The sequence below is a fragment of the Antrostomus carolinensis genome, unplaced genomic scaffold, assembly GCF_000700745.2.
Source record: "Antrostomus carolinensis isolate BGI_N321 unplaced genomic scaffold, ASM70074v2 scaffold15313, whole genome shotgun sequence".
NCBI lineage: Eukaryota > Metazoa > Chordata > Aves > Caprimulgiformes > Caprimulgidae > Antrostomus > Antrostomus carolinensis.
In genome coordinates, this window is record NW_010305977.1 from 31,520 (window position 1) to 43,190 (window position 11,671).

Genomic DNA, 11,671 nt, shown 5'->3' on the forward strand with positions numbered 1-11,671 from the left:
AATGACACCTCATTTCTTCTGTACCTTCTGCTCATTCCAAAGATGACAGGGGCATCTGTTTGCAGGGGTACATTCCCATTCAAATGGGGATACATTCAAATACCTTTGAATAACTTCAGTGTTGCAGTCTGGTGTTATCCAGCTCAGGGAGTCACCATGCAGTCCTGACTCATTTGTTACACATCTGAATTCCCAGTATGTTAACAGGAATTTCACAAAGAGCTGCAGGACTAGTTTAAAAATATAACACTCCTGGGTTTATCAGGTCTATTTTTTGGACATACTAGAAGATCCTTGAAAGATGCTAGACCTGCTCAGATTACCAGGAATTAATAGCACTCACGATCATGTAGGATGTATCTAGCATCTCACTTTAATACAAGACAAATTTTAGAAGGTATAATGCCCCTTGGAATGTTAATAATTTCTTTTCTTCTTTCCTATTAAGTTAATTCAGTCCCAGACTGACATACAACTATATAGTTCCATATATACAGTATACATTTGGTGGTAGGTAGCCAGTGCTTGTTCACAGAATCTTGCTGTCCTCTAATAAATCTATATGCCCATATTATTATTTCCATGTACCACAAGCTGCTCTGCAGCCTATGACACAGCACTCAACTGTAATTAGCACCAAAATATGGAGTTAGTATGCAGGACACGGACAATTCTTTGGCTCCAGATGCTGTATTCAAACTGAAGTGGTCCATTGAAGATGTAGAGATAACCTAAGGAAAAGGAAAGTTAAAATGAATTTATTATGAGAAAACTGGGTTGTCATGTTAAAATTATCCTTCAAATAAAAATTTTCCTGTTTGTTTTCATTTTTAAATAACTCTTTTAAATGTAACATTTTAGTATTTAGAATACTGAGCTAAATTTACAAAGGTTCTCGTTCCATTTGCCAGACCTGGATTGGTGTTTTAAAATAATAAAATTTTAATTTAGTGTCAAGCTCTGCATTTTATTACTACACAGCGCTTGTTTAGGAAAATACAGGGTTTGCCTGTTAATGTTTAAGATCCTGACTTGGAAACACTCCTTGAAGAGCTGGATAGGAATGGGATCCATTTGAAGGAATGAACACATTACAATACTTCTATACTGAGCATATCACTTTAGGTTCCACAAGCAGGGAGGCAGGTCTTTTTTGGCTCCTCAAATATGTAAGTACACAGAGCACCTTTGCCAGAGGGCAATTTAGATCAGAAACCTGACTCAGCCAAGAAAAAAAAGTGTTGATGTGAAAAAATCAAAATTACAAATGACAGAATTTCCCAGAGGACATTAATCTCAAGTTTCAACAACAACTAATTGTAATAAAGTTTTTTTTATCAGATTATGTACCATTTCTTTCATACACTGCATCCACTCTATCACCAATTCCTGCGAACTCCTCCTCTATCAGCCTGGGGTAGCCTGCTTCCATAACCTCCGCCTCTTCATCATAGCTGTATTAAACACAAAAGAAAATAAAAATTCAGAGGATTTAAACAGCCTGGGAGTTTGGTCTCTGTCCTTTATTTGCTTTGAATTTACCCACGTCAGAAGGAGCCAGCAGAAAATTAGGTTCTTTATGTCTAGTGCAATAATGAAACTCAGGGCAATAACCAGGGCACTCTTCCACCACAAGTACAAGCTCACTAAACACACAACTAATAAAGCTACATTTTCAGAAATTATCTATAAAGTACATATTATATGGAGATGATTGTACCTGGGGGTATTGGCACTACAAGCCTACTTGGGGTATTGGCACTACAAGCCTACCCCAAGGCTGCTTGGCACAGAGATACTGAGAAGGGAACATCTTAATTGTGCATCAGACCTGGCTGTAAGCCCCACTCATGGACAGCAAAAACCAGCCAGCCTAGGGGTGGGATAGATTTCTTACTCGCACAGCACTGATGCCATTCTGTGTCACACAAGCAACTCAAGGAAGCAAGATGGGAATTTTGTCTGGGAGACAGGACCATATTACAAAATCTCCTAGATTAAGGCACTTTATTCTCCTTTCCTTTCTTTCACTCTTTCAGCTTTTAAAGGCTGTGCCCAAGTCTGTAAGAGCCTTGCATACAACTTTATGACACATACTACGCAGCTATAGCACCAATGAAAACCAGAGACTGGAAACATGTGAGCCAAAATCAAATGCCTGGTTTGAAACAACCTGCTGATCTTTTGGTATTTCTGGAGAGGTTATGACTAGGGACACTGAAAAGAAGCACCATTCTGTCTCCAGCTTACCTCCAGTACTTATTTCCAGTAAAAAAGAGAGTCTTGCCAGTGTCTTTAATATGGACAGCTGCATCTATTCTTTTCATTTCTTTTGGGAACCCCATTTCATATATCTTTTTAGGGAAGTCTTCAACAATGTCGTAGCCATTCAAAGCCCAGACTTTCTTTCCTGAAAATAAGAACAAGTATGCATGACTCTTTTGTAAAGGCTAGCTTTGAAAGCAGAATAAAATGAGGATGCCAAGATCCTTATTTTCATATAACTAACAGATTCTTAGGTCACATACTCAGCAGGTTTAAACTGTTTATGCTAACTATGATCCTAGGCATCTGAGATTAATTGTACATCTCCTAACCCACTGAAAATTGTATAGATTTGCATGAGGTGAAACAAACAGAGTTTGGTTTTTGATCAAGGAAGATAGGATGTTTTGTTCTTCTATTGATTACCTTCACATCATTCACTGAGCTTGACTAAATATGTATATTTTTCTGCCAACAACAAAATCGAAAACTCACCCTTAAACATGAACACAAGATCTTTGATGGGGTTTTCATAAGCTGCATCTATTTTATTTGGAAGCTCTGGCCAAAAGGATTTAAGTAACACCAACTCTGCCTCAACCATCTGAGGGTGCAGTCGCCAGAAAAACCTAATTCAGAAAAAGAAAATATATTTTATATTTCTTATCATACTACAGAATAGCAGTATCTTTGTGCGGTGGGTTAACCTTGGCTGGATGCCAGATGACCACCAAGCTGCTCTTTCACTCCCCTTCTCAGCAGGATGGGGAGGAGAGAACATAAGTACAGCCCATTTAGTATTGCACATTGATGTGTTATACTAAAAATTGATCAATGGAAAATTAAACTTTTTTCACAGCATAGACTTTTCCATACAAGCCCCTGGTAGAGCTTTCCTTTCCTTTCCTCATAGTCACCTAGCTGCAGACCATTTCTGTCACTCACACAGTGATCACCTCAAACAACGAGCAAATCTTTTCATCTATAGTAAGAGAAACACTGCTGTCCCATGTAAGGCTTCTGAACGTAGTACAACTTCATTTAAATAAATGTTAATAGATTTGTGCATGTTGAGGAAAGCGCTGTGGAATTAAAAAAAGTGCACAGTGTCAGACTTCAGTCATTTCATCTTCACTTCATATTACTGGGAAGTCAAGTCTGTAATTGTATTATAAATCTTGTCTAAAAAGATATATGATGTAGTTTCTTAGAGGCACCTATATTGATTTATAATTTTTAAAATTTATATTTACTCAAATCTTTAGTAAAAAACTGAAGTAGTGTTTTTGCTTGCCCAAATTTTATCCAATACCCACTGTCCATATACATCAGTCTTTTTACCTGTCCTTGAAGACCAGCATTTCTCCACGGAGTTCTGTTATTGCATCAAGTGATAAATCTGCATCACATTTCTCTGGTGTTTTGGGATGTTTTGGGTTAGGATCTTTGTCTCCAGCACCTGGAATCATATAGTATGATCTAAGTTTGACAACGTTAATTTCCTTTCTGTGCATCATGATATTGAATAGGACATGGAAAAGTTTCCAAACAGCATGAGGAATACAAGCATAATGGACAAACCATTTGTACTCGGGAATGTCTGTTTCCTCTTTCTCTCCTTTAGCCAAATACATTCATGGACTTTGCACTTCAGCTGTGCTGCAAAAATCGTGAATGGACTTGCTTTCTTTATTCCAAATTTTGAAGGTCCCCCAAAAGTTTTATTCTTTCTGTGATGAACCACTGATATTTCTGTTTCTCCCTTTAGACTCTGTTTGACCTTCTCTTTTGAGGCAGGTCAAAAAGTATAAGGACTCTGCTCCCCACCCACCAGCAAAGGAAACAGCAGTGGCCAACTGTCCTCTGCAGTGTTACCTCCTTTTCTTTTCTTTTTTTTTTTCTTTTTTTTTTTTTTTTTCTTCTGGACTACCAAATCTAAGCATCTTCTGTTTCTAAAGTCTGGTTACCAAGCATCCAGTGAATTAGTCTTAATCGGTCATGACTGTTGCTATTGAACATCCGCAGCTCTTTAGTAGCAGTGCAGTGCACCTGTCACAGGAAATATATTTTATGTATTATACGGACTTACCATAAAGTTCTTGGATCCCTTGCACATCATCATCAGGAAGCACAAAACCAGTTTTTCCAGTGTATGTGTAAATTGGAAACATCAGAGCTCCAGGGTCTCTAGAGTGTTCAAGTCCCAGTGAATGACCAAATTCATGGGCAGCAACAAGAAACAAGTTATACCCTATAAAAAAAACCACAGTAAAAGTAAATGTATAGCTCCTTGTATTACCAAAGTGGACTTGGACTAATCAACTGACACTAACCTTGTGCTTTAACATATGGGACAATGAAGGAGACAGCTGGATTAATGCAAAAATGAAGTAGAATTGCTTGTCTTTTTCAAACTACCACGGGTTTTGGTTTAACAAGTGCCTAATCAATTGAGTATCTCATAGCCAGTGTTTAACCTAAAACTTATTTGACAACTGTTGCTCTGTAGGCAGATTTAGATTTCTTGAAATTTCTTAGCAACACTGGAAAGCTCTGGGCCTTTGTCCTAGTCAAGTAAAGAACATTTTTGTCAGGAATTCACCTCCAGTAGAGAGTTCATATTGTTTTCAGTATTGCAGCAATTAGCTTTAATGCCAGGAGGGTGAAATAACACAGTGCTGGGGAAAAAAAAAATAAAATCCTGTTTTGTTCTATTCGTTTTATATTGTTCTCTGTCCTGAATAGGCAAGGTGAAGAATTTTCAAATTAGTTGTAAGTGGCTGATTTGCAGTTAAGTATATGTTTTTTATATAGGCTTCAGTAAGGTAATTCCCATCAGTCTGTGATCAGAACTAGTTGCCCGTAAGCTCAGTGAAATGCCAAGCTGACAAGATACCCTGTTTGTGGCATTTTTTTAACCAATGTACTTAGGAGGTGTATATATTAAAATTTGTGCTAGGCATATGTTATACTTCCATTTATCACTGAAGATTAAACTCAGCTTCCTATGAGTAGACAGTGAATATAATGACTAATGAAGAGTAAACAGGCAAAACAAACTGTTTACAGGTATCAAACAGGATTAAATTGTTCACCTACTACCATTTCAAATAATTTCAGGAACTTCTGTTACCTCTAGAATCATCTGACCAAGCTTCATCATCATCAAAATGGGCATCTCCTCCATAGCCTGGACCAGGGGGGAAAGCATGAGCCAGTAATCCAGAGGGTCCGTCAAAGGGGTAAAAGTCACCATGTTCTATAAAACAACATTCAAAACAATGAAACCAATTATCCTATTTTATTGTCAGCAATATAACTTTAACATAAAAATAATTGGTTCTATGTTACCTTTAGTGCCAAAGGAGATCATGATATCAGCTATACCACTTCGTATTCTGGTGAAGTTAAGTGGTGTCACATCAGACCAAACTTTGAATGCTTTTTTGAAAGCTCTGTCTACTTCAGCACGTCTCAGATCTGAAGTGTAATTCATAATTCTATCAAACAGATTAATATCTCCAGTTAAATTGTGTGAGTTGAAGAAAATGTGTAACACACTTTTATCTGACTGTACACCTCATTAAAATGTTTTGTGTTTTGTTTTGTTTTTTTTTTTTTTGTTCTTATCTAAAAACAAAGAGCTTGGCACCTGCATATAGTATTCAAAAAATCATTCAGGGATATCTAAAATGATCCAACAGCTTTCTGTAATTGGTTTTGTATGCATCAGGAGATACAGAAAATGACAGATATAATCTGTATTAAGTCAAATCATATCAGTAACTTTAAACTTTTTTATGCTATATAAAATATCTCATGATCCTCACTTCCAGAGCAGTAAAACATGATCCAGAGATCTTTTTATAGGCTAGAATAACACATATTAAAGTAATATTTATTAGAGATACTGAACTGATAGAGTCCAGTGATATCATATTTGGAATCTGCTAAAGAAACTCAGGTTGCAGCTGGTTAAAACCCCCTGTTGATGACCTTGCAGTATTAAGGGAGAAGGAGCCACCATGTGACTTTTCAGCATCATAGTTTCCCAAAGTCAACTTTCTGAGATCATGGTGCAGGGGCTTTTCTGACCAAGCATAGATATCTACATCCGGACTGTGAGATAGAAGAGGGACAAGGATCAGTCCCTGCTCTCACAGTCACACTGCACAGACTGGTTTGCATTTACACTGCTTTGTCCAGGACAAGACCTAAGTGAAGCAGACACTAAACCAGATCCAAAGCAGAGCTAAGGTATGACCTAGAGATTAAGTGCTATGAGGATCAGTGGTGAGGTGTGTGATCTTAGCCCTTACCCCTCTTTCGTTTCACACCAGGGAGGTGCCCAGAACATCGGCACAGAGGCAAGATGAGGAGTTACTAGCTTACACCACGCCAGCTTTCCTCCATGACACAGTGCAATGGAAAAAAGTCGTATTTACTTCCTTGGACTGTAAGGTGGGCCTGGGGGACCATTCCAAAAGTGGGGTTGTAAGGATTTTGAACTGCAACATTAATTTTGGCAAACTGAAATGCATCCTTCTCCCATCAACCTCATATAATGAACAACCTGTTGGACAAGGTACCTGGAAAGAAGGTAGTAACAGTAACAAACACTCAAAGTGCCATGCATTTACCTGTATGTCAAATTAGTTTTTGACCATTTGAGTTTTCTAGGGAAAAAGTTATATTCCCCCACATCTGGGACACCACATCTTGGTTTCTGCATCAGCTCATATGTTTCTTCATCTAATTTGCCTGTTACCTCCAAGCCAAAAAATGCTTGCATTTCTCGAAGTTTAGATGCCACTGTGTTGGCACTCTTCCTCATTATGCCAGCAGGATTCAGACGTAGATCATAGTGAGTCCTGAGATAGCGCTAAGAAGAGGAAAAGGAGCAGTAAGCCTAGTTTCCAAACAGCTGTAACTACACAACTTACTATTTATAAAACATGCAAATGGATTATTTTATACTATACCTCTGCAAATTGAAGGTCTTTCTCTGTGAATTCATGGCTATCTTCAAGGGGAATAGGGATTGTCAGGCAAAACGACAAACCCAACAAGAAAAAGAAGACAGCTGAAAGTCTTGATTGCATCATGTTGGATTTGTGAAGTCTGAAGCCCTGATGTTTTAGAAAGCAGTTACCTTTACTTTTATAGTCCCAATCCAGTGAGTCACCACTTAGGGACAAGTTAGAACTTCCTTGTCGCTGAAAGTAAACATGCTTAGACGGCTACTTTTTCCCTCCTCCCCAACACGGTGGTTTATGCTTCTGTTGTCCCACTGAGGGCTCTGAAACTGTATCCTCATATAAACACAGTCTCTGAATATTGACATAGGTTGTGGGAAGAACTGGGCAGAAGCAAACCACACTTTTTGATTACTTTGCAGTAATTTACACTGACAGTAACTAGCCCTTCTCTGCTAGAAAACTTGCCTTTGTACTATTTGATAGAAAATAAAAATATATAACAAGCTTCGTGATTTTATAAATAAATTCTGTAACTTTTCAGTAGTTACACTAGTTCAACAACAATTTTTAACAGTTGGAATACATCATACACACTTCAATTGTTAACAAACGTTAACATGGATACTCCATAATCACAGAGTCACAGAATGGTAGGGGTTGGAAGGGACCTCAGGAGATCATCTAGTCCAACCCCCCTGCCAAAGCAGGTTCCCTACCCCAGGTTACACAGGAAAGCGTCCAGGCGGATTTTGAACATCTCCAGAGATGGAGACTCCACAGCCTCTCTGGGCAGCCTGTTCCAGTGCTCCGTCAGCCTCACAGTAAAGAAGTTTTTCCTTAGGTTTGTATGGAACTTTCAGTGTTCCAGTTTTGGACTATACCACAGGACATTACATTTCCTTTTTTCTGTAAAGAAATATAACTCCAAAACATTAACACTAATTTTACTTCAGAGATCCTTCTATCTTTCAAAATAACTTACTGCTTAAGATGTACCTAAAACCAGAAATGCTAAATATCAGGAAATAGTTTTAAATATTTAATTTTTGTTTTTATCATTAGTAAAGCAGGTCACATAAAGTGACCAGATCATACAATCTGTCTTCCTTAAAAAACCTGGATTTAATTTAGTTTATGAGAGGAAAAAAGCAATAGATCAATGAGACAGCTACTACTCCGAGAGATGCGATCTACCAGCTACAGGTAGGCAATGAAACTGAGTGTCTGGAATGACAGAAACACGTGATTTTGACTTACAAGGTGGATAAAAGGATAAATCTGGCATTATGACAGACATGGGCATTATTATACTTCAAACCTTAAAGATGATTTCTGTCTCCTCAGGGTCACTCCAATCTCAGATGTTGCTGACTGTTATCATACCATGTGTCCACAAGCATGGGTCCAAGGGGAGGTGCTGTTTAAGCTGAATCCACCTTCTTTCATGGAAGTTGTTCCTGTATGGAAAACCTCAGGTAGCTTTCTGGTGGACACTGGTACATACTTTCTGGAATACACTACCCTGCCATGGATATTGCTTTGTTGACAAAACAGGAAAAGGACAAAAATCAGTGAAGCTGAATGTGTAAAAGCTCAGTTTGTTACTCAAACAATATTAGCCTTATGATGACAAACAGCAAAAGCAAATAAAGCTGAGAGGAATTTGTTATGTAGGCTATTTCTGTCCTCTCACTGTCCATCTCAGTCAGTGCTAAATATGGCTACAGTTAGGGACTGACAACACCTGTTCAGACAGTTTGTATATTCTCCTTTACATTGTCCATTGTCAGCACTGGGACTTTTTTATTCAGCTATAGTGGCATAAACAGTGTTAATTATCCCACTTTCTTAAAAAAGTGCTCTCCCCTGAAGCGCTTCAGGCTGAGCACTGAATCCATGTTGCTGATGTTCTTACTGCGCTGCACTCCTTGCTAATGCAGACTGACAGATTATGTATATGTCTTATTTATTTCCTGCCAACATTTCTGTATTGATACCATCCCAGAGTCCTGAGGGAACTGGCTGACAAAGTTGCCAGGCTGTTCTCCTTGATATTTCAAAAGTTAGTTGGGTGAAGTCCCTGGTGACTGGAAAAAGGGAAACATTGCACCCAATATTAAAAAGGGTAGAAAGGAGGACCCTGGGAACTACTGACCTGTCACAGCCTCACCTCTGTGCCTGGGAAGATCGTGGAACAGATCCTCCTAGAAGCTATGCTGAAGCACATGGAGGATGGGGAGGTGATTTGAGACAGTCAGCATGGCTTCACCAAGGGCAAGTCCACCAACCTAGTGGCCTTCTGTGATAGAGTGACTAAATCAGTGGACAAGGGAAGAGCTATGGATGTCATCTATCTGGACTTCTGTAAGGCCTTTGATGCAGTTCCCCACAACATTCCTCTCTCTAAATTGGAGAGATACAGTTTTGTTGGGCAAGCTGTTTGGTAGATGAGGAATTGGTTTGATGGTCATATCCAGAGTGTAGTGGTCAACAGCTCAATGTCCAGAGGGAGATCAGTGACAAGTGGTGTCCCTCAGGTGTCTGTATTGGGAACAGTACTGTTTAATATTTTCATCAATGACATAGACAGTGGGATTGCATGCAGTTCTGCAGATGACACCAAGCTGAATGGTGTGGTTGACACACCTGAGGGAAGAGATGCGATCCTGAGGGACTGGGACAACATTGAGAAGTGGGACTGTGCAAACCTCATGAGGTTCAACAAGGCCAAGTGCAAGGTCCTGCACCTGGGTTAAGGCAATTGCCAGTGCCAATACAGGCTGGGGGATGAAGGCATTGAGAGCAGCCCTGCAGAGAAGGACTTGTGGGTGCTGGTGGATGAAAAGCTGGACATGAGCTGGCAATGTGCGCTCGCAGCCCAGAATGCTGATCATATTCTGGGCTGCATCAAAAGAAGTGCGGCCAGCAGGTCAAGGGAGGTGATTCTGCCCCTCTTCTCTGGTGAGACCCCACCTGGAGTACTGCATCCAGCTCTGGAGTCCTCAGCACAGAAGAGACATGGACCTGTTGAAGCAGGTCCAGAGGAGGGCCACAAAAATGGTCAGAGGAATGGTACACCTCTGCTATGAGAAAAGGCTGAGAGAGTTGGGGCTGTTCAGCCTGGATGAGAGAAGGCTCCGGATGACCTCATTGTGTCCTTTCAATACTTAAAGGGGGCTTATAACAAAGATGGGGACAAACATTTTAGTAGGCTGATAGGACAAAGGGTAATAGTTTTAAACTAAGAGAGCGTAGATTCAGACTAGATATAAGGAAGAAAACTTTCACGCTGAGGGTGGTAGGTTGCCCAGAATGGTGGCAGATGCCCCATCCCTGGAAACATTCAAGGTCAGGCTGGATGAGGCTCTGAGCAACCTGATCTAGTGGAAGGTGTCCCTGCTCATGGCAGTGGGGGGGGACTATATGACCTTTAAAGGTCCCTTCCAACCCAAACCTTTCTATGCTTCTATGATTTGCAGCATTGCTTTCATTAATGTTGGGCCACTCAGTTATGTCCTAAGCAGAGTTTACAGTGAATTTTGCTTGCTTTCTCTGGAGCTTAGGAGCTTAGTGCTGCCTTGTCACAGTTTTCATGGCTGTAAGGAATACTTTCTTAATACCATGAAGCTATGAGTGTCACTGCTCTGCAGAACAGTACCAGACATATCTCAGAAACCTGTGAGTAAGATGAATAGCTTAAAAGTCCCCAGGTAATATTCCTGTGAATTCCAAATTCTCTGAAATTAGCTTTCTTGTAGGTAAGGGAGAAAAATTTTACACCACCATTTGTATATTATTGCCTTTTGCCAGATGTAAATAAAAGTTTTTTATTCTGTGCCAAGCCCTTATATTGTTATTCTTCCTCAGCAATGATGTTGGAATCTTGGCTTCTGAAATAGGAGAAATTAATTTCCTAACCACCTGTTACTGCAAAAACGCAATCAGTCCGCACTTTATGAGAGAATGATCCCAAATTATTCCTAAGTGTTTCATGATTGCCTTAATAAATATAAGTTAGCTAACTGGGAATTCAAGGTGAAACTAAATAATCAGAGACAATATTTGAATTATATAAATGTAGAACAGAAAAAAAATATTTAGCTAGGCACAAGAGAAAAATTGAAGAATGATGTTAGCCTATTGAATGATGTTCCAAGGAGGTGTGGAGCCCTGTTCTTCAAAACACTTAAGCGGCATTAGTCAAAGCAGTAGTAAATAGAATTGTCTTCCATGAGGAGAATGAAAGATTATCTAGGGAAGAATGATTTTTCACTTTCTGTTCTCTGTGATTTTTTTTTACACAGATGCTCTGAAGTTCACAATGAAAACTCTTTCAAAAACTTTGCCTTCAGTACCCTTTACAGAGCTGTCCTGAGGCATATTTGTGTTGGAAATAATTGGAGTAGATGGAAATGTAACTGACCCAA

At 39.4% G+C, this 11,671-nt stretch overlaps 1 protein-coding gene across 1 annotated transcript; it reads right to left on the bottom strand.

Annotated features, from left to right (window-relative positions):
- Window positions 1-316: 316 nt before the first annotated feature.
- Window positions 317-7,376, bottom strand: LOC104522623 (collagenase 3). Its single transcript, XM_010164968.1, has 10 exons — window positions 7,248-7,376; window positions 6,906-7,147; window positions 5,617-5,765; window positions 5,399-5,524; window positions 4,355-4,516; window positions 3,607-3,724; window positions 2,761-2,894; window positions 2,251-2,410; window positions 1,351-1,454; window positions 317-731 (listed from the first exon to the last, which is right to left on the bottom strand). The coding sequence occupies exons 1-10, from the start codon at window positions 7,368-7,370 to the stop codon at window positions 631-633; spliced, it is 1,419 nt and encodes a 472-aa protein (XP_010163270.1). The 5' UTR covers window positions 7,371-7,376; the 3' UTR covers window positions 317-630.
- Window positions 7,377-11,671: the final 4,295 nt, after the last annotated feature.

Coding starts and splice junctions, on each gene's coding strand:
- LOC104522623 (XM_010164968.1), bottom strand. CDS start 7,370: ATGATGCAATCAAGACTTTCAGCTGTCTTCTTTTTCTTGTTGGGTTTG. Junction 5,525..5,616: donor GATCTCCTTTGGCACTAAAG/GTAACATAGAAC, acceptor GTTGTTTTATAG/AACATGGTGACTTTTACCCC. Junction 2,411..2,760: donor TCTTGTGTTCATGTTTAAGG/GTGAGTTTTCGA, acceptor TCTTATTTTCAG/GAAAGAAAGTCTGGGCTTTG.